General features: G+C 39.8%; 1 protein-coding gene across 1 annotated transcript in view; it reads right to left on the reverse strand.

Annotated features, from left to right (window-relative positions):
* Window positions 1-799: 799 nt before the first annotated feature.
* TMC1 (transmembrane channel like 1) overlaps window positions 800-21,697 on the reverse strand; it is an 83,630-nt gene continuing 62,732 nt past the window's right edge. The window contains exons 13-20 of the mRNA XM_087885125.1: window positions 21,489-21,641; window positions 20,297-20,425; window positions 17,472-17,539; window positions 11,082-11,321; window positions 8,412-8,537; window positions 7,439-7,517; window positions 7,232-7,334; window positions 800-4,312 (exon numbers count right to left, since the gene is read on the reverse strand). Coding sequence (XP_087741251.1) covers window positions 4,065-4,312; window positions 7,232-7,334; window positions 7,439-7,517; window positions 8,412-8,537; window positions 11,082-11,321; window positions 17,472-17,539; window positions 20,297-20,425; window positions 21,489-21,641 — 1,146 coding nt within the window. The 3' untranslated portion in view covers window positions 800-4,064. The remainder of the gene's footprint in view (window positions 4,313-7,231; window positions 7,335-7,438; window positions 7,518-8,411; window positions 8,538-11,081; window positions 11,322-17,471; window positions 17,540-20,296; window positions 20,426-21,488; window positions 21,642-21,697) is intronic.

Below are 21,697 nucleotides of genomic sequence, written 5' to 3' on the forward strand. Positions count from 1 at the left end.
GACCTGTGAACTGAAAAAAATCCAGGAACAAGTTAAATATTTAAAACTAAAAATCTCCATTGTTTAACTAAGGCATTGTGTCCATAAACAGAAAACATCTGTTTAATTTTAAGTCATTACATAGTGATAGGGATTCATTTGCTATTATGAATTATGAATTTAAGAATATCCTCCCCCACATTCAAGACATAACTTTTTTTAAAACACAGGCAAAAATTCTATGCAATGACCATTTTCTAACTTTTCAGTCTAAAATTGCCAATCCTAGCTAAACCCAGCCAAATTCACATGGAACAGCCTTGGAAATTTCTTTCTCCTAATAAAAATATACCTGTGTATCTATTGGAATTAAAACAACAGTTTTAACTGTCTGTAAAATATTGTACCCATTTTAAAGAAATTAATTAAATTCCCGTGCCTCACTCTGTACTACACGAGCCACTCTTGCAACAATTGAGAAGTATTTTTATATAGGCATTTCTTCTAGCAGATGTCAAAGTGAAGTCAAAGTCCTCACTTCTTAAAGTTGTTATGTTGACAAACACTGGTTTAAGAGACATTGGTGGCAGGGTAGAGAGGAATGGCTCAATGCCATTTTTTTTAAAAAAAATTGAACCTATCCCATACCCTCTTGTGTTGACTTGCAGGCACATCAGCAAGACAGCAAGAGTTGCACATTTAGTCAAATCAATATAGTTGTGTTATTGACAGTTGTGTTAGTCCAGGTTGGCATAAAATCGGAAGAAGGACTCTGTAGCAGCTTTTTTTAACCAACCCATTTTATTAAAAGGCTGAAGTTTTCTTGAGCCACAGCAAGAGAAGTTAAGCTCTGCCCTCTGCTGGTATGATGTTTCTATTACATACAGAACAAAATGTATATCTAAATAATATTATTAGTACTGTGTTTAAAATATATTGACCCAGACAATACACTGTTCACCAAGCATTTATGGATATTAAAGAAAAAACCATTAAAAAAAACTATTAAAAAATCTCAATAAAACATGAATCCCCTGATTCCTTCTTAATTTGTAAGAATATGTGTTATTTTTTTTTATTTCTGAACTACATCAAAAGGACAAAGAAGAAAAATAATTTTTCAGACCAAAACAAAAGAAACTTTATTTTTATGCATTCATTTGCTATTTGTTTTTTTAAAAACCATTTATGCCATCCACTCCTATTTCTGGCTGTTAGTTGCTTGCTAATTTTCATGCAACGAATATTTTAAACCTGTTTAAAATTAATTTATACCCAACCCACTTAAGCATCTTGAACTGGACCAAGAAAATAACTGGTAACCAGTACAGCTGATTCAGAACCACGGTATGTAATGTGACACTTCCTTCAAAGACAGTTACTCGGTTGGGACCATCTTCAAGGCCCACCCCTCCAACAGCACATTGCAGTAATCCACTTTGGTGGTGTGATCCAGTGGTGGGATTCTACCAGTTCTACCCGGTTCGGGCAAACCGGTAGCGGTGGCAGCAGGAGGCTCCACCCAGCCACCCAGACATCATTACAGACGCTCTCCGCATGTGCAGAGGTGATGCACACTCACAGTTCCAAACCAGTAGCGAAGGTAAGTGAATACCACTACTGGTGTGATCCCCCTATATTGAAAAGCCCATTTCCTGAGCATGCATGTAGAGATTATTGTCAAAGAGAAAAGCTTTAACAAAATAGGGGATCCATGGATTCCATCTGGAGTATCACGTATTGATATCCCAGCTGATATTGTAGAAGAGGACAATGCAAGAAAGAGAGAGTCGCCTTGACAAGAGTTCTTAGCTGTATAGAATGCCCCTGATTACATGAGAAGTTCTCCTATATAACCCATTCATTTTTAATTTATTAGATAATTTATGCCCTAGATAATAGCAGTTTTCTTCCGCTCACTAATTGTATTTCCTGGGCAGCTTATCAAGTTACCGTTGTCTCTACAGGCAGAAGACTCTGGAGAGAGAAGATAGAGTTAGCTCCTATTGCCTGCACACAGAGATATTGTGAAAAGGACCTGAAGAGCTGGTGTGAGAGAAAGAAGGAATGTCCTTGAAGAACAGAAGGAAAAACCACCATTAGGACAACCGTCAGATAAATTGGCCTGAGCTAAGGCCAAGACAGTAATGTGTGTAAATTTGACAAGCTCTTACTTACTTCATATGGAGATAAAGGAATGAAGAGGAAACATTCAATTTTGGAAAATTATGTTATAATAGCTCTACAGTAAAACTACTACTGTCCTACATGGTTTCCTAGCCTAATCTATCTTGAAAGGCTAACCATGTTTTGCAGTGTTTTGGTGAAATTGAAATGGGTTCTAATTTTTCTTTTTTCATTGAGGCTTCCCATTTTTTTTTCTTTCAAAACTTTGGAGAATTTTCTGGATTCAATATAATGCAGGAGGTGATACCCAGAAGAAAGGAACATCTGGAGTTAAAAATCCTCTCTCTTCATCAATAGAGTTTTGGAGCCAATTCTCTGAAAAGCAAAATAAAATGCCCTTTTCCTTTTTTTGGCAGACTTGCATATATTTCAGACTCAAGTAGGCGTGCACCATCCAGATCGTTTCTAAAATTGTAGAGTACTGGGGGTTTTGTTTTTTGTTTTTTGTTTTTGTTTTGTTTTTGTTTTTTGCTTCACAAACAATATTTAACAATAAGGTAAAAGGTAAAGGTTCCCCTCGCACATATGTGCTAGTTGTTCCCGACTCTAGGGGGCAGTGCTCATCTCCATTTCAAAGCCGAAGAGCCAGCGCTGTCCTAAGATGTCTCTGTGGTCATGTGGCCAGCATGACTAAATGCCAAAGGTGCACAGAACACTGTTACCTTCTCACCAAAGGTTGTCCCTAGTTTTCTACCTGTATTTTTTACTTGCTTTCAAACTGCTAGGTTGGCAAAAGCTGGGACAAGTAACAGGAGCTTACCCCATTATGCAGCACTAGGGATTCGAACCGCTGAACTGCCGATCTTTCGACTGACAAGCTCTGAACGAACGACAAGCCGAGACTCAGCATCTTAGCCACAGAGCCACTGTGTCCCTGGCAGGGAACTACTATATCAATGATAAACTCCATTCTTGAGATCATTGGAAGAGAACTGAAAACAGAACTATTCAGAAACTATTGTCCTTATGCAAATCTGTGGAGAGGCAACATTAGGGAATGTCTCCTTCTGTTCACTGCACATGAAGAGACAAATCATCGATCTGGAAAATGTGCAAAAAGGGAACAACAAAAAGAATATAGGGTTTTTCTATGAATACATTTACAATGAAGAGGGGAAAGGGACACACAATAGAGCAGGATAAAACTAGACATGGCATAGATATAGTGACATACATAATAGTATTTTGCTTCCCACGTTGAAACTCAAAGATCTCTGGAAGCCAAATGTAAGGAAACTCCAGTCCAACTGGAGTATCGTTGGAGCTGCAGTGGCGCAGTAGTTAATTGCAGTACTGGAGGCTACTTCTGCTGACTGCCGGCTGACTGCAATTTGGTAGATCGAATCTCACCAGGCTCAAGATTGACTCAGCCTTTCATCCTTCCAAGGTGGGTAAAATGAGGATCCAGATTGTTGGGGGCAATAGGCTGACTCTATAAACCACTTAGAGAGGGCTGTAAAAGCACTGTGAAGTAGTATATAAGTCTAAGTGCTATTGCTATTGTATTCCCAATATGCATTTGGTCCCCATTCTGGTTGGGGACTTCTAGGAGTGGAAGTCCATCTTACAGTTGCCACATCTGAAAAACAATTGCTTAAATACCAGTTGCTGAGAAGCAGCAATAGGTGGACATTATTGTTCTCCAAAACAGGCTTGGGAGCTTCCCAAATGCATCCAGATTGTTTTCTCGAAAAGCTGGACTGGATCTCTGGCTTGATCCAGCGGGTTTCTTCTGATACATTCTACGACGCTTCATTTAGCAATCTTAGCTGTGTCACCTCGGATATTCCTTCTGGTTCTTCCTGATGGCTCTTTCTGGATAATTACTCTTGAGTAAGAGTAATTATTTTTGAATTGCAGCATTGCCTACATTGAAACATATTGCTGGACAGTTTTTCTTATTGGTAATTTTGAGGTGGTCCTGGCATCCTTGGCTGAAAAGTACCACCAGGTGGAATTCCAGAATGTCCATTCATGCCTTTGCCTCGAGGTTCTGGTGCTCGTGTCACTGCTATGTGGGGAGGAGGTGTGGGGCCACCCTCTCTTCCTTTGCAGGGAGGAGAAAGGTTTCCATTGGCCACACCAGATCTTTCTTGCTGCTCTTGAGGTGGCTTCTTCTTAGACTCCTTCTCTCCTTTGTTTTTATCTGAAATGGTTTTGGGAAGAGAATTGTTGCTTTTTAAAACCCAGTATACAAATGTGAATTCCTACCCGAAGCCCTTCCTAAATTCTCTTGTGGTTCCTTGTGGCATAAATTCATGAGAATCCACCATCAGCCTAAACCACAAGTGCAGAATCTGTTTTGCCCTTTTAGTGTCATGTCTGTGATAAATAATAGACACTGTAAGATCAGAATGAAAAGTAAACATAATTAAAATGAAATTAATTAAATATATTAAACACAATTGCCCATCTCATGTGTACTATATAATAAATTTGTGCACTGTATAAAAATATATGTGCTACCTGTAGTCGGAGAGATGGGAGGCATTTAAATAAAGAATGGAATGGAATGGAATGGAATGGAATGGAATGGAATGGAATGGAATAGAATAGAATAGAATAGAATAGAATAGAATAGAATAGAATAGAATAGAATAGAATAGAATAGAATAGAATAGTGTTTTAAAGATGGAGAATTGAAATGTAAAGTTGAATAAAACTGAAATGTTAGTAAATGATGTAAGTAAGAATGAAATGAAATATAAGTAAGAAGTAAAATAGAAGAAATATATAGTTAAAAGTAAAATAGATTAAGGATTGGAAGGCTAACTTAACAAAGGTTTTAAGGTAAAAATGGAATAAGCTGAAATACATTGTTAATAATGAAAAAGATGAGGGGAATTTTGAGAAATATATTTAATAAATGGAGGAAAAGTCGGGGTTGCCTGGACACCATAGTGGAAAATAGTAAATTGAAAATGAATACAGCAATAGAGAGAGACGAAAGAAGGAGAGAGAGGAATGGAAGAAACGGAAGAGGGCAGGGAGGGAGGGGAAATAAGAATAGGAGAGAAGATTAGATAGGGAGAAAGAGAGAAGGAGGGGGGAAAGGAAGGGGAAGGAGAGAAGGAGAAGGAGAGGAGGAAAGAAGATAAGTAGGAAGGATAAAAAAAGGGAGGGAGACGGAAGAGAATGAGAAGAAAGATTGCTGTACAATAAAAAAGATGAAATGGAAGAAAGGCAACCCCGAACATGTGTAAATGTATTAGGATGAAGAATGAATTATTAAAAAATAAAAGAGAATAAATATGAGTAAAAATAGAGAATTTAGAACTTGAGGGCGAATGAAGATGTTGTTTATATAAGTAACCATAGAAATATTAAGATATGTTCAAAAAACATGGAAAAAGAAGATTTTGGCAGAAATTGTAACTAAGTAAAATGTATTTGGATATGATAAGTTGTATAAGATATGATATGGCCAATACTCTGTTCATAAAATATGTGGGGGAATGTGGGGGAGAAAAAAATCAATAAAACTTGATTCAAAAAAATAAAATAGAATAGATCAATTGGTTGTGAGATTTGGCAGGGCTCCAGAAGCCAAGATTTGGGGAGAGGTAGAGTTTGGGTATCCATGCTCTAAATGAATCAGGAAAAAAAATGCAATCAAGAAAATAATTAACTCTCCTATTTACTTTTGTATTTTGTATCTTATTTTGTCTTATAACTCAATAAAAACGTTAAACCAAGAAGAAAATAATTAACTCTTCCCCCAAATCTGAGGCAGATTAAAAGAAATTGGACCTCAATATCCAAATGTCAAGGACAAAGTAGGAACCCATGATGCATCGATCACATGCAGCCACCAATAGCATTCATTTACATACAAGATAACAAAGGATTACTGTGTTTGAACAGTTCAAAAGATCTACTGTGGTTCCAAATTCCACAGATGCAAAGAAGGCAGGCATTCAACAGGATCTTTCCTCATCAGGTGTTGAACTGTAGATGCAGAAAGGTCAGGGCTGGCCCTGCAACTAGATAAAGTGATCCCATCACTTTATGAGAGATGAGATCACTTTATGATGAGAAGAGGATAGGCAGCAGTAAAATGTAGGAGTGGAAGTTACATGCTACACGGGTTGCTCTGGATTTCCTAAGCCAGTCTGAGGTATAGTAGAGGATGTGGTCATATTTTCAATGTCCAAAGATTCAGCTGCCAATTCACTCAGTTTTTCTCTAAGGAATTGAAAGGTGGCACCATCTTGACAAAGTTTTTGTCTAGAACAGGGGTGTCAAACTCAAGGCCTGCGGGCCAGAACCAGCCTGCGGGTTGCTTAGATCTGGCCCGCGGAGCTGCCGTACAAACAGCAAAGGACCGGCCCACAGTGTCTCTGCCAGCGGCCCTCTCAAGCTCCATTTTCACTGGCAGAGGGCTAGCAAAACAAACTAAAAGCAAAACGAAAGAAAAGGAGAAATGTTTCCCCTTTTGCATTTGAGCATGCAAGAAGGGACAGGAAAGGAGAAAGGGAAAGAGGAAAGACAAAGAAAAATAAAGAAAGAGGGGAAGAGAGAAGGAAGGAAAAATAAAGAGGGGAAGGAAGAAGAAGAAAGGAGAATGAAGAGGAAAGGGAAAAGAGAAGGAAAGAAGGAAGTAAGGAAGGAGGAAGGAAGGAAGAAAGAAAGGAAGGAAGGAAGGAAGGAAGGAAGGAAGGAAGGAAGGAAGGAAGGAGGGAGGGAGGGAGGGGGGGAGGGAGGGAAGGAGATTATAATGAGAGGGAGGGAGGGTCTGAGGGAAGTCCTGCCTTAGCACTTGGCCACCACAGGTGCCCCAGACACAAGTGATGTCGAGCTGGCATGCCCACCCTGGCCATGCCCACCCCAGCCCCCACAAGGTCAAACACAACTCTGATGCAGCCCTCAATGAAAGAGTTTGACCCTTCTGGTCTAGAATGATGATGCTACCCTTACATGCTTCTGGATGATGCTTCTGGAGTTTCTGCTTTAGGACGAGATGGACCAATGGGAAATAACGTTAAGGAAGGAATCATTCTACAGAAAAGTACTCAGAATAAGGGCAGGGGCTCTGGAATAAAACAGATTTCAAAGTGTTCCTCACCTTGGGCTCCCTTGGGATTGTTCTGAGTCTCAACAGAGACTTCTTCGTTGTCCTGTGGTTGCTGAGCTTTTTGCTTGTTCCTCCTTTTGTTTTCTTCAGCTAGCTGGGAGAGAAGAATAAAAAGAAAAATCTCATAGTTAAATCATAGATAGAATCGCTGTCTAATGAGCAAAAAGAAAACCAGCCTTGTGTTTTCAGCGTTCTTACATTTTGCAATTTCTTCTTGAGCTCCAAATTCATAGCCTGATATCCTTTGGATGTAGCATTGAGATAGTAGATGCTCAGCCTAAAGTGGGGAAAGCATATATTTTATTGATCTGTCCCCGTCCCCACACACACACACACACAGCCAGCCGAGGGTTAAGGAAACACTTTGGAACGCACCCAGTTCTTATCTCCGACTTGGCAGCGATAGACACACCGTCTGCCAAGGGTCTTTATTTGCACAAACAGACAGATAAAATACGAACGTTCAATAAAGTCCAAACAGAAATAATATTCCTCCCAGCAGTTCCGGACGAGGCTTTAGTGACTCCAAGGTTTTGCTTTGTTCGTCACAAAAGATCCTTGACCACCACTCTCTATTATATAGTCTCTGGGGTGTGGTCTCTGGGGTGTGGTCCAGTGACTCAGTGCTAATCCCTAGCACGCCTCCTAAACTGCTGCAAACGTTTATCACGCCTTCGGAGGCGTGCGTCCAGGAATGATGTCTCATTATCACTTTGACTGGAATCAGCTGTCTCCTCTCCCTCGACCGGCACTTGAGACAATGCCAGAGGGGAGGGGCCTGGAGAGGGAGGCCTGGCTGACTCCTCTTCCTCATGCTCGGAGCTTTCTTCCTCCGATGGGACAGGCTCAGAGGGCGGGGCCACAACATTTTATGGCAGTCAATGACGATGACAATGACACTGATATAACAACCATCTTCAAAGTTGAAAATATAAAGTTTAATGGCTTATAAAAGTAAGGGAGAGAAAAGCAGGCTGTGTGGAATGGAATGGATTTACAAACTTCAGATTGTTCCCACCGAGATTACAATCCTTTCTGTTTCTCTCTATCTCTAAAATGACCCACTTTACAGGGCTATTGTGCAGATAAATAGGAAAGGAAAGCTCACTGAGCTTTTTGTGGGGAAAGGGGGGACATTCTGACAGGAGAAAAAGAAAGTAGTTGTACATACACCATCAGAAGAATGAAAGGTAGGATCACACCAGGGTTGGAGACCAGACTGAAAACCTTCTGAAACCAGGAAGGGAAATCATGCTCCAGAGTTTCTCCGATGACTTCAAACATTCTGGTTTTACCACTATTAACAGAAATAATACAGAGAGATGTAAAGAAAAACCAGATGAAAACTATTTGACTTCAAATTATTAATCTATATATATATGACTCTGTATGTGTGTGTGTGTGAGAGAGAGAGAGAGTGTTTGTGTTCCAACATAACTCTGGAACACCTCGAGTAATTTCAACCAAACTTAGTACACAGATTACTTACTCTCTGGAAAAAAAAATACTGTGGGGGTAAGACATCCCTAACACCCCTTGGGGTGTGTGTGCCTGTGCCTGTGCCTGTGGGTGTGTGAGATGCCTCGGTCACTAAAATGAAAAGGAAAGGAATGTAGTGTATCTATAGCCCCAGTACTTTTAACAGTGATAGTGTGCATTTTGGATTCAAGTGCTATTAAGATACAGCCTGTTGTGCCTTAAAATGGCTTCTACTGTACAGCACAGTGGAGTTGCCATGGTAACAGCTTTACAGTACTCCACAAGGGAGCTCCCTCTGGTAATACACAGCCTCCCTGTCTAATACAGGGTTGGGATAAATAAATACCTGGGCAACATTGGGTTATCAGCTAGTACCAAATAAAAAGAAATGGCATTTATAATAATATCAGTAATATTATTACATCAGTCTGGATGGTTGTTGGATGCCAGAGTGTGTTAAGGAAGAATCCTGTCATGAAGACTTTCTTCTTATATAGAAATTTGTTGAAAAGGATCATCGTTTTAGCACAAATTTGGCATAAAACAGCATTTTAGCAGTTACTAGTTTGTATGAATCTTAGATTCCAAATTTCAAAGGAATTTGGGGAAACTGTAGTTTTTGTTTGAAAGACTTCCAGTTATGGAAACCCTATAATTTTAGGAAGCAAAGTATTCCATTATTTAATAGTTCTTATGGTCAAAATAATTGCTTCTTATAATATAGATGAAAAGTGCGACAGCACAGTGGTTAGAATGCAAAATTGCAGGCAAATTCTGCCCACAGTCGGAGTTTGATCCTGACAGGGCTCATAGTTGACTCTGTCTCCCAGCCTTCCAAGGTCACTAAAACGAGGACCCACACTATTGGGGGCAATATGCTGACACCAGGGGTGGGTTCTACTTACCTTTACTACCGGTTCGCAACGGGGCCGTGCGCACTCTTCTGCGCATGCGCTGAAGCATTTTTATGATGTCAGGGTCAGTGGGCGGAGCCTCCCACCAGTTTTACTACCGGTTCTATAGAACCGGTGACAATCCACCACTGGCTGACATTGTAAACCACTCAGAGGGTATTGTAAAGCACTATGAAGCAGTATACAAGTCTAAGTGCTACTGCTATTATTTTCAGTTTGGATTTCTCTCTGTAAAGCTCCCATCTGTTGATCACTGTCTCCTAGAGCTAGGAAACAGGCAGTGGCAAATCACTTCTAAAATCTTGCCAAAGAAGGCCCTTTAAGGGTTTATCCAGACAGTTGTCAGGAATCAATACTGACTCAAAGATGTGTGCCCATAAACACACTTTCACACACATGGCTATGAAAAGTGCATGGAACATTTCTGCAGATCACCAGTGATAACAGAGCTCAGAAGAATATTACAAATTCTTACAGCTAGGACCACCTAACCTTCAAATGTTGTCAAAATCCTTAAATAGAGCGAATCTGCCCTTTTGAAGAGGTTCATATTTCTAAAGGCAGGGACCTCTAACTCTCTGACACTGAGCAATGATATCAACAAGATTTCTTTTCTCCTATCAATTCTAAGATAGATACTATAATCTGTTTTCTCAAGCTAAATCTTTTCTATGTCTTCTAAAACTGAGGGGAAAGCTTATGAGTCTGTTTTGTGCAATCACATATCACACTGAAAATTGTACATAAGAAAAAGCCACAATGACCTCTGGGTCAGCTTGACAAATCTTTCCCCTCCTGTAATGATTTTTTTCTATAACTTGTTAAAACTAATTGTACAAAGTATTATTAATAATTTTTTTAAAAGGTTATATTAGCAAGTTAACAAATACTGCAGTCTGAATACAACTGGTATGTAACTGAGACTCTTTTAAATGTGTTTGGAAATCCTTCAATTGCCCTTGTGATCAACAGCCAGTAACCCTCTGCTTTTTTTAGACTAGTTGTAATTTTAAGAATATTATATGCACTCATAAAAACTATGAAATATGGACATAGATACTCACAAACACCCTGAAGGCAAATTTAGCAAAAATCTCATAACTATAATATGCTCTCTACTACATCTGATTTTTGTTTGTTGGCTTGTAGGTGTCCTTTCCAACAAATAAATGGGTTTTATATTGTAAGCATGTTGATAGCCCCTTGAGACTGGTAACCATCAAGAGAAGTTTTGCTGAGCATGTAGGCCCCCATAAATTTCCTGTTGAAAATCAAAGGTAACATGGTAACTTAGACATGTATGTTACAAAGTTCAATGCACTTTACTCCTGGATTCTAATAATGTCACAAGAACTATTCATCTTGAAGGAATCTACCCAATATTATTAGTATTCTATTCATTGGTGCCATATCAGTTAATGAAGAAAAGGATACTCAAAGCAATAGACCTGAATGGACCACAGTCAAATGATGGTGGGATGGATACGATGGTATAGACAACGGGCAGGGTCGACAGGAATAGAATGAACAACAGCATTGCCATGTAGAAGTTGTTGGATCTTGAAGCTTTGAAGACCCTTTCATGGGGAACATTGCAGCACATCACAGCCCAACACTGAAGGTACATCGATGTATGGAGGCGGAGAACATTGATAGCAGGAAGACATGGTGCATAAAAAGAACCCATCCTAGAAACACAAATAAGGGGAACCAAAAGATTACATGCTGGTCACAAGTGAGCTTTTATGACCCTTGAGCCCTTTCTCTGCTTACTGGCTTGGTTACAAAACTTACAAGTGTGATTCTTTTTTTCTGGATCACATGTACTTGATCCACCAAAGCAGGGAGGCAGAGAATGCTACACATTCCCTCTCCTAAGAAAGTACACCTAAGAGGACCAAGAAGAAGGGCCTTCTCTGTGGTGGCTCTCTCCCTATGGAACATCATCTCTGCAGAGAAAAGATTGATATCCCCCCTCCCCCAATTCGGACACTCTATTGCAAGGCCCTGAAGATCTGGTTTTGCCAACAACCCAGAGTGAGGTGGATCAAGTGGCTTATTTGATTGAGTAATTGTTGTTGGGGGAAGGGATTATTGCTTTTTATTGTTTTTTAATATTGGGCATTTTAAAAATATTTATAAGCTGCTCAGAATCACTGAAAATGAGTTGGGGATCCATAGAAATTTTCTTAATAAAAAAAAATCTTTAATATAGTCTACTAATCTACATTATTCTATTTGCCCTGGGATTCTTTGCGCAGATGCTGTTTCCAGTGTTGTGATATAAGGTGGTTGATTAATACACTCTATACACTTATTATCTCACATGTAAGATCATATTTTTATTCTAAGTTCAGTTGACTAAGATGGAACAAGATGACGTCCTTTTATTATTTTCTAAGATATTTTAGATTTTGTGATTGAAATAAATGAAAGGAAGGTTCAAGCAAATAATTAAAAAACTGTGTTGACAAAACTAGCCATACCAGCTTTTTGTTAAACAAAGACATTTTTAAACTGCTTTCACAGATTTCCTGCACATGGAGATTTCCAGGTATCAATAGGGTGGACAAATTAATAGAAGTTGTTCAGTGGTGGAATTCAATTTTTTTTACTACCGGTTCTGTGGGCGTAGCTTGGTGGGCATGGCAGGGGAAGGATACTGCAAAAATCCCCATTCCCTCCCCACTCCTGGGGGAAGGATATTGCAAAATCTCCATTCCCACCCCACTCTGGGGCCGGCCACTGGTGGTATTTGCTGGTTCTCCGAATTACTCAAAATTTCCGCTACCAGTTCTCCAGAACCTGTCAGAACCTGCTGAATAGCACCCCTGAAGTTGTTCATTTTTAGAAGGGGTAAAGCAAAGACCTGAAGCTTCATTTCAAAATATCTTGGAATTGTTTCTCTTGACAACCCACTAAGTCAAAAGAAAGAGAATAGGGGAGGAAAATAAAGGAAAGGAAGATGAAAGGAAGGTGAAGAAGAGGGGAGAGAGGTAAATTTAAAAAAAAAACTGAGCAAAGAAAATAAGAAAAAGAGTTCATGTGCCACAGTCACTTTCAGCTCTGACTGGTTTTCTGCATAGGAGAAGAAAATAAAAATAAAAACTTAGGGTTTCAATCCAATGACTGTGACTGCCATCTGGACCACCAGTAGTAGCCTTTGAGAATAGCCCCTCCTCTCTCATTAAGTACCATTATGTACCACCTGGCTGAAATTAGGAATGAATATGGTCTCTGATGAAAATATAAAGGTGTAACAAGAGCAATACATTCCACTTTGATTTATGGCAGCTGATAACAGAGAACCAGCAATGTTCCTTGAGAAGGCATATATTTCAGTCAATCACTATAGGTAGCACATTGATATTTGTAACATGGTTTGATTAAACTAGCAATAGCACTTAGACTTTTATACTGCTTCATAGTGCTTTACAGCCCTCTCTAAGTGGTTTACAGAGTCAGCATATTGCCCCCAACAATCTGGGTCCTCATTTTACCCACCTCGGAAGGATGGAAGGCTGAATCAACCTTGAGCCGGTGAGATTTGAACTGCCGAGCTACAGCTAGCACTCAGCTGAAGTAGCCTGCAGTACTGCACTCTAACCACTGTGCCACCTAAGCTAAGGGGTGTTTGCTCCTTTTCTTTCCTGTGTGGTAATAAAATTGCGCAAAGCAGACTGAGATCTGACAGAGCTGAAATATCATTCCTCCGCAAAAGAGGTGAGGGTGAGGAAGGACACTATATACTAGATTTTGACATAATTTTTGAGGGGGTCCTTGGTGCTCTTTGAACTTGGTTCTATCTGACCTTGGCCCTGATGATGTTAGTTTGGTAATGAAACATCTGCAAGAAAACAACCAAGCTCAGAGATCACCAAGCACCCCTCATTTCAACCCTGAGCTACAAATATTCTCCTGTATGACTAATTTTTTGCTAGACATTTAGTGAAATTCAAGAAAATAATCACCTTTCAATGTTTAATGCCTAATTTTGGAAAACAGATATAAATTTTCTCATCATGAATAAGTAGCCTCACAAGACACAATAAGCTTGATGTCAGAATATTGAGGTCCTTTATAATGATGATGATGTTTGTCCATTGTGTTCAAAGAGGACCTTGACATCTAACAGGTTGTGGGCTGTCCACAATGTGTCCACAGGTGGCTGGTAAGGCCTATATGGGCACGAAACGTTCTGCCACATGTTGGGCAGACATGTGTGGGCACCATTGTTGCAGTATTTGTAGCAGTGGTGGGTTGCCCCTGGTTCGGACCGGTTCACAAGAACCGGTAGTAAAACCAATGCGAGGCTCCGCCCACTGCCCACTGCCCTGGATGTTGTCATCGGCGATCTACGCATGCAATCCCGTTGCAAACCAGTAGTAAAGGTAAGTAGAACCCACCCCTGATTTGCAACTCTGGCTTTGTGGAGTGCTCGCTTCTCTTGCGCTATGGTTGTTCTTCTGTCCTCAGATCTCTGGCAACCTTGGTGGATCAGCGTGTGCTACAGCTACTAGGAGCCACAGCTGAGGGCTGAGTGACAGGTGGGGACTAAAGGTGGATGAACTGCCCTAAAAGCTGCCCTAAAATGAGCTTCCCTAAAAGGACACAACATGCCCCTACATCAGAGGTGCTACCCCTCCCTGATATAGGGGATATACACCCCTATATCAATATGTTGAGTGCCAAAAGGGGAGACAATAATATACCTCACTATTTTTTTCTAAACGCATTACCTGAACAGCATAGGTAAAGTATCTCAATGGATTCACAACAGCATCGATGTTCATTACAATATAAGAAGGTCTGTGCTGAATTGGTCTAGAAGTGATTGATGGGATTGCTAATTCTGGATGACCTATTACAATATTAGCATATAATTGTTCAGTTGCTCAGGGAATTTAGTAGTTCACCATCCAGCTTCTATGGGGGATATGAACGTTCTGAGTTTAAGTGAGGTTAAAGCAAGCAAAGGCATCCTTAGTCCTAAGGCACGTACTGCCCTTTGTTTAACTTCATAGAGGATGGTTTTGGAAGATGTTTGGATGTGAGCAATTCAGGCCTCTAACATTACTGGCTGCATGAGGAGAAAGGAATGAGGATGTCAGCATGTGAGAAAAAGGGGTGGCCAGAAAAATGGAAGGATCAGGAAAAAAGGTAATTGTATTTATAGGTAGTCCTTGACTTAGAACTATTCATTTAGTAACTATTCAAAGTTACAACCGCATTGTAAAAAGTGACTTAACTGTATGTCAGTTTTTCAAACATATGACCATTACAACATCTCCGTGGTCATGTGATCAAAAGGCAGACACTTGTTTTTATGATGGTTGCAGTATCCTGGGGTCATGTGATCACCTTTTGCGACCTTTTGACAAGCAAAGTCAATGCAGAAGCCAGTTCACTTAACAACCATGTTATTAACAGCTGCAGTGATTCACTTAACAACTGAAGCAAAAAAAATTGTAAAATGGAACAAAACTCACTTAACAACTACCTTGCTTAATGTTGGGCTCAATTGTGGCTGTATGTTGAGGACCACCTATAATCTATTTGCTGCTTGTTTTAGACCTGCTTACCATTAGCATGCCCTCAATAAATCAGCCTGGCAGAAAAAATATTACCCAGAAGGCATGTGGACTAATAGCTGCCATCCAATCAATAGGCCAAAGTATCAGCCCTACCCAGTCCTGTGAAAGCTCTCCTGGGCAAGTCTACCTGCCAGACAGGAGAATAGGGATGAAAATCTAAGCTCATTTTACTTTCTTATGTCTTTTGCCAATCTTTGCACAACTTGGTGAGTGACATCCTTCAGAGAAAATGGTCCACTTTTCTTTGAGGTTATCCCTGAAATTACAGAGTCTATCAGTAGTGGGTTGCCCCCGGTTCGGACCGGTTCTATAGAACGGGTAGTAAAACCGGTGGGAGGCTCCGCCCACCGACCCCGACATCATCAAGACGCTTCTGCGCATGAGCAGTAGCGCGCGGTCCTGTTGCGAACTGGTAGTAAAGGTAAGTAGAACCCACCCCTGGAATCTACTAATATTCTAGTGAAGTCTGTCTTGACAAAAGAGACTTTGTGTTATAGCCAATCCCTTTTCCTGTGTAAAGGAGCAAAGGGAGAGGCGATCTGCCAACAGAAGAGAATATTTGTAGTTCAGAATTGAACTGTAGGTTCCTTGGTGCTCTCTGGGTTTGGTGGTTTACTTGCAGACATTTCATGACCCAAATAGGGCACATAATCAGTGCTAGAAGGGAGTGGTGTTTGCTCTCTTTTTATATACTAGTGGCTTGCCCTGTAAGTGTGTGCAGGGGGGGAGTGATCTGGAGATTCTTGACATATACTCCTTGATAAACAACAGCCTAATCAAAGAACCACCCATAGTGGTTCTACCCATAGCGACAGGACAAGCCACTAGTAAATAATAAAAGAGCAAATCCACTTTCTTCTAGTACTGATGATGTTTGGTTTGGTAATGGAATTCTGGGGGGGAAAACCCAGCCAAGCTCAGAGAGAACCAGGGACCTGACAGAGCAGGCTTGTTCTACTGATTCCCATTTCCAATCTACTGAAACAAAAGGAAAAGAATCGAGGGGTGAAATGACCCTGTAAATTATAAAGCAAAGAATGGGTAGAGTAACCACAACAGGACCCTGACAGTCTGGAAGAGTTTGGGAAACATCAGAGTTCTTGTCATCTGTCAGGCCTCAAAATTGTTGTCATTGGGCTCCTTTCAGGGGTGAAATGCTCCCGGTTCGGACCGGCTCGGGCAAGTAGGTAACGATGGCGGCGGGCAGTTCGGAGAACCGGTAGCAAAAATCCCTGCCCCCGCCCCCCATGCCCAGCTGAGCCACGCGATCATCAGAGGCTTTTTTTTCTTTTAAATGGCTGTGACGATCCAAGCTCTGACGATCCCAGCTGAGTTGCCTGATCAGCAGAGGGTTTTTTAAAAACCCTCTGACAATCAGGCAACTCAGCTGGGATCGTCAGAGCCTTTTGAAAGCATTTTTTTTACATGGTTTTACATGTAAAAAATGGTTTTAAAAGTAAAAAAAAAATTGGCCATGCCCACCCAGTCACATTACCCCCCACCACCAAGCCACACCCACAGAACCGGTAGTAACAAATTTTAGATTTCACCACTGGCTCCTTCCCATAGTGCTTGCTATGGTGGACTTTGAAGTCTGGGAACCATCTTGAGAAATGAAAACAACACATGCAATGATATCACATCATTGTATCTACGGAGTTCTTAAGGTTTCACCCTCAAGGCCAAGCAAATGTCAGCCACAGCACTGATGATAAACAATTAATAATTGCCATGAACATGTTGCTTCTGTTTTTCAAACAGTAGCTTTGCCAGTCACGTTCATAAGGCAATGGAAGCACAGAAAAATAAATCACAGAAGGAAGAAAGTGCATTTCTAGAGAAATGCTGTGACCTCTGTGTGAGATCTTTGGAACAGAATTAATGGTCCAATTTTCTAACTTCAAGTGGTTAATGAATAAAAACAGTGGTATTAAATTACTTGGGAGGGGGGGATGGTTTTTGTTTGAAAGATGCCAACCAATATCTTTCTAACTTCAGAGGCAGAACCAGATCTTGTGCCCAGTTTATACTAGGTTATTTCATCACAGTCAGCAGGGAATTTCACCAAAGTCAGATTGGCATCGTGAAATGGAGACTCCAAAACCAGATTACAACTGTGATTGCGTGCCCAGAACTGGAGATTGAACAAACAATTCACTCTCATGTTACAATTCTGTTCCCATGTTGTATCCTCTACAAAATCTTTTTTTGGGGGGTCTTTTGCATTTCCCAAGTTGCACTGACCAGATCATGCCTTGATTGAAGATCAGACCAAGCACATTTCCACTAATGTCAAATTCTGAATACGAAGGCTAAGAAGAAAGAACAGAAGATTTTTCTTAGATTTGTACAGTAACACCACTTAGGATGGTGTGAAAAGCAAAATTATTCCACTGCAATTGTTTCGCATTAGGGTTTCCTGGTGCCAACAAATATTATTGAAAAATACTTTGTCACCTGAAGGTAGATTTTTTCAAAGCCGAATTTTGCATTGTGTTGATAGAGCTGTTTAAGTATACAGACTGTTTTAAGGTTCTAGTTTTAAAAAACTATAGACACGCTATAAATATATTATTTATGGTTTATACAGAGACTGTCAAACAAGTCAATCAATTATTACAATTCCAAAACAGTCTTGACCAGGATTGCTTGAAGGATTTGAAGTGGGGGGGAAAGGAAAATGGCAGCCACAATAGTACAATGGAGACTGTTTTTGTGGGCATGGTAGTGTTTCAATAATGCTGTTGTGGCCATTATCTTTATGATACATTATGGGCATCTCTATTATTAAATGATAGGTGGGGACATTCTCCCCACATCTACCAAGTAACAATGTACAAAATTGAAGGCCGATGCATCTCTCCTCAGTGCATTGTTTTTCCTGAATTTCTCTAAAAACTAGTAATGACTTCCCCTTTAACCTGTTTTAAGATCAATCCATAAGAAGGACTTATTATGTTCTATGAAATGAGGACAGAACCCATCTAGCATTTCAGGTTTTATTAAAAAATGGGTTTTGGCAGATAAGAAAAATGTGTAAATAATCCTGACTAGTTATCATTTTTTATCTTTCACAGATGCATGATGAAGAAAAAATAAATAGAAAGAAATAATGGTTAAGGGACCATGTTAGAAACTGGGAGATGGTGACATCTAATCCCACCTTAGACATGAAAGTTGCTGGGTAACTTTGTAACAGTCACCTGTCTTACCTCAACTCACCTCACAGCTTTGTTGTTGTGGGGAAAGTAGGAGGAAGAAGGGATATTAGACATGTTTGCCACCCAAGTTATTTATAAAAATAATAAAGGCAGGATATAAAAAAAAAATTTTTTTAAATCCACAAATGGAGATTTTTGTCAGCCTACAATTGAAGTGTTGGAGATTTTTAAAAAATCTTTCCACCTGCTATATCTGCTTGTCACCCAGCTTTTAAAAACACAGAATGCAAACAAAAATATATCATTGTTTCTCAACCTCGGCAAGTTTAAAATGTATGGACTTTAAACTTCCAGAATTCTGCATTCTGGTTGGGGAATTTTGGGAGCTGACATCCTTGTATCTTAAATTTACCAAGGTTGACAAACATCTGCCTATATTAAACATAAAATTTTTGCCTAAACTGAAATGTTTTATGTTGGTAGATCAGAAAAGTGCATGCTAATCCCTTAAATGCTCTGCCAAAAACTGAGCAAAATGTACTGATGTTACATCTCAAGTAAGGAATTAAGCTGATTATCCTTGATTCATTTGGCATCATGAAAGAGGAAAAGCGGCAATAGTTTTATGCAATATGTATTTCAAAGAAGAGTGAAACGAACAGAGCGCCTAACATCTGAAATACAGATTTCAATTTCCGGAAATGGAAGATCACTGCTGTTTGCTAATAACTCAGTGATCTAGGAGCCCTTAGGAGTATCCTAGGCAGAACCTAAAATTATGATAAAATCCTGTATTTTCCCCTCACATTAGTTTGCAAGCTTGTAATTAAATATACATTCCACCACATAAATGTCAACCATTTTCCCCTCTCTTCTTCCTCTTTCTTTTATTCACATTTTAACTATCTTGCAGGATAAAGCGTTCTGCATTGGGGTGTTTGAAAACGAACGCATAAAGAGAAGAGTTACCTCACTATGCTACTCTGAAAGTTTCCAAAGAGATCCTACAGGTAAGCTCTATGTCCAGTTACTATTCCTACAGGTATATCATCTATTTTTTCTTTATTTACTTAATTGCTCACATGGAAGGTCATTTTTTCCAGAAATACTGTCCAGAGCCAGTTTGGTCTAGTGGTTAAGGCACTAAGCTAGAAACCAGGAGATTGTGAGTTCTAGTCCTTCCTTAGGCATGAAAGCCAATTGGGTTACCTTGGGCCGGTCACTCTCTCTCAGCACAATCCAACCTCACAGGGTTGTTGTTGTAAGGAAAATAGGAGTAGGAAGGTATGTTTGATATGTTCGCCATCTTGAGTTATTTGTAAAATAATAAAGGTGGGCTATAAATAAATAAATAAAAATATTGACATGAGTTTTATATTTCCATATGCAATCTGAGCTTAAATCCTTTTCTAGTAAAAATGTAAGATGGGGGGGAGGGGAGCTTCAACTGATATTAATACAAATGTTTTGCTTTCTCACATCCTTTCCACCAAAGGAAGGCAATTTAGTTGGACTTGTTGAGCGTAGGAATGAAACTGGCACTTTTAAGTCAATGGTACAATATAAAACTCTTATCTCAGCCTGTAAGGCAGAGGTCTGCAAACTTGACAGCTTTAAGACTTGTGGACTTCAGCTCCCAGAATTCTCCAACCAGTTATGCTATGCTAGCTATGCTGGCTGGAGAATTCTGGGAGTTGAAGTCCACAAGTCTTAAAGCTGCCAAGTTTGAAGATCTCTGCTGTAAGGTATAATAACATTTTTCCTAATGTTCTCATAATAACACTTTCAGAAGGATTCGTCCTTTTCAGTCCCAGCAAAATTTGTTTTCAGCCACCCAGTCACTTGCTTGCAAGATGAACAGCTATGCAAATTAAATAAATAAAATAAAGCCAAGGTGTCAGTACTTACAAAGCCATATTCCAAGTCCCAACACCAGCAGTGATTGAATACCCTGACAAAAACGGCTTTTAGGAAATCCCCAATTAAAATTGTAATGTAGGTTGTCACAGTGTCAGAGACTGTTAATCGCACAAATTCCTGCAAGGAAAAAAAAATTATCTTTAAATTTTTAAATTATCTTTGTCTTTATTTAGGAAAAGAAGTGTGCATTACTTTTTTTACTGTACTGATTTGCTTCTGTCCCCACCCCCCATTTTCTATTTAAGACAGGGCAACTTTAAGATTTGTGGATTTCAACTCCCAAAATTCACCAGCCAAGCATGTTGCCAAGGTTGGACATCCTTGATTTAAGTAAAGTGGTTAGCTTGAATCTTACACATGTGGGTTTGGTTGTTGGTGCCTACAATTTATTTCTTATTTATCAAATTTATTGTCAACTCACAAAGCATCCCTGGTGTGCTCTCGAGTTGCCATAGGCAAGGGGGATGGGAAAATGAACTTTGCAGCCGCAGCGAGGCAGCACGTCAGTCAAAACAAAAGCACATTCCAGCCATATCTCTGTCAAGGCTGTCTCCGCAGTTACCCACAGTAGCTGGAGGGGAGTGATCTCTACAACCCACAAAATTGCTTCATTGGAGAATGTGACTGATGACACACCTTGGAGGGAGGGGGGAAACAGGGTCAGAGCCAGAACGTAAATTAAGTGGGATCAGAGTTGGCTTCACTTGGAATGTGCCAACATGAAGCTCCTAATAAATAACTGGATTTCTTTTGAAGCTTGGCTTGAGGCTCATGATTTAATTAGGGAATCGATTGGAACCCTGACATTTATTTCCTGAGTTTCCTCTGAAATTTATATACAGTCATGCAGCACTGCAAAATCAAATTGAATTAATTAAATACAAAATAAATAAATAATGCTAAAATTATTCTATGGCTTGGACTAAGCAGACTCATTTGGAAAAGTTCAGGGATACAGTGTCCTTATGACTCCCAAAAAATGGATTCATTTAGATTGATTTTCCTAGGTACATTAATACGTTGATATGCTCCCCAATTGTATTTTCCTTCTCTTGCTATTCAGCACCCCCTAAAGTGATTCCACCAGGGATATTATGAAGAGTTGTGATAAGAATTTACAACAGCAGAAGCAACTAATGGTAAGCAAACAAACATGATTTCAGTATAAGACCTGCTTTACCTGACCAACCATGGTTTCCCAACAAGGACCTCTGGGAACATCTGCAGGGTTGACCTGAACAGGGGGAGTTGTGATGTTTTCTGGCAGGGTTCCATTGTACAAACTAGCTAGCCAGATTGTCATGTTCTGTTTTACAATCTTCTCTTCATCCAGCTAAAAAAAGAAGACTCATTTTTCCCCTGGATCACAAATCATATTAATGAATATTA

The sequence above is a fragment of the Pantherophis guttatus genome, chromosome 2 (genome assembly GCF_059756535.1).
Source record: "Pantherophis guttatus breed Tessera chromosome 2, ASM5975653v1, whole genome shotgun sequence".
NCBI lineage: Eukaryota > Metazoa > Chordata > Lepidosauria > Squamata > Colubridae > Pantherophis > Pantherophis guttatus.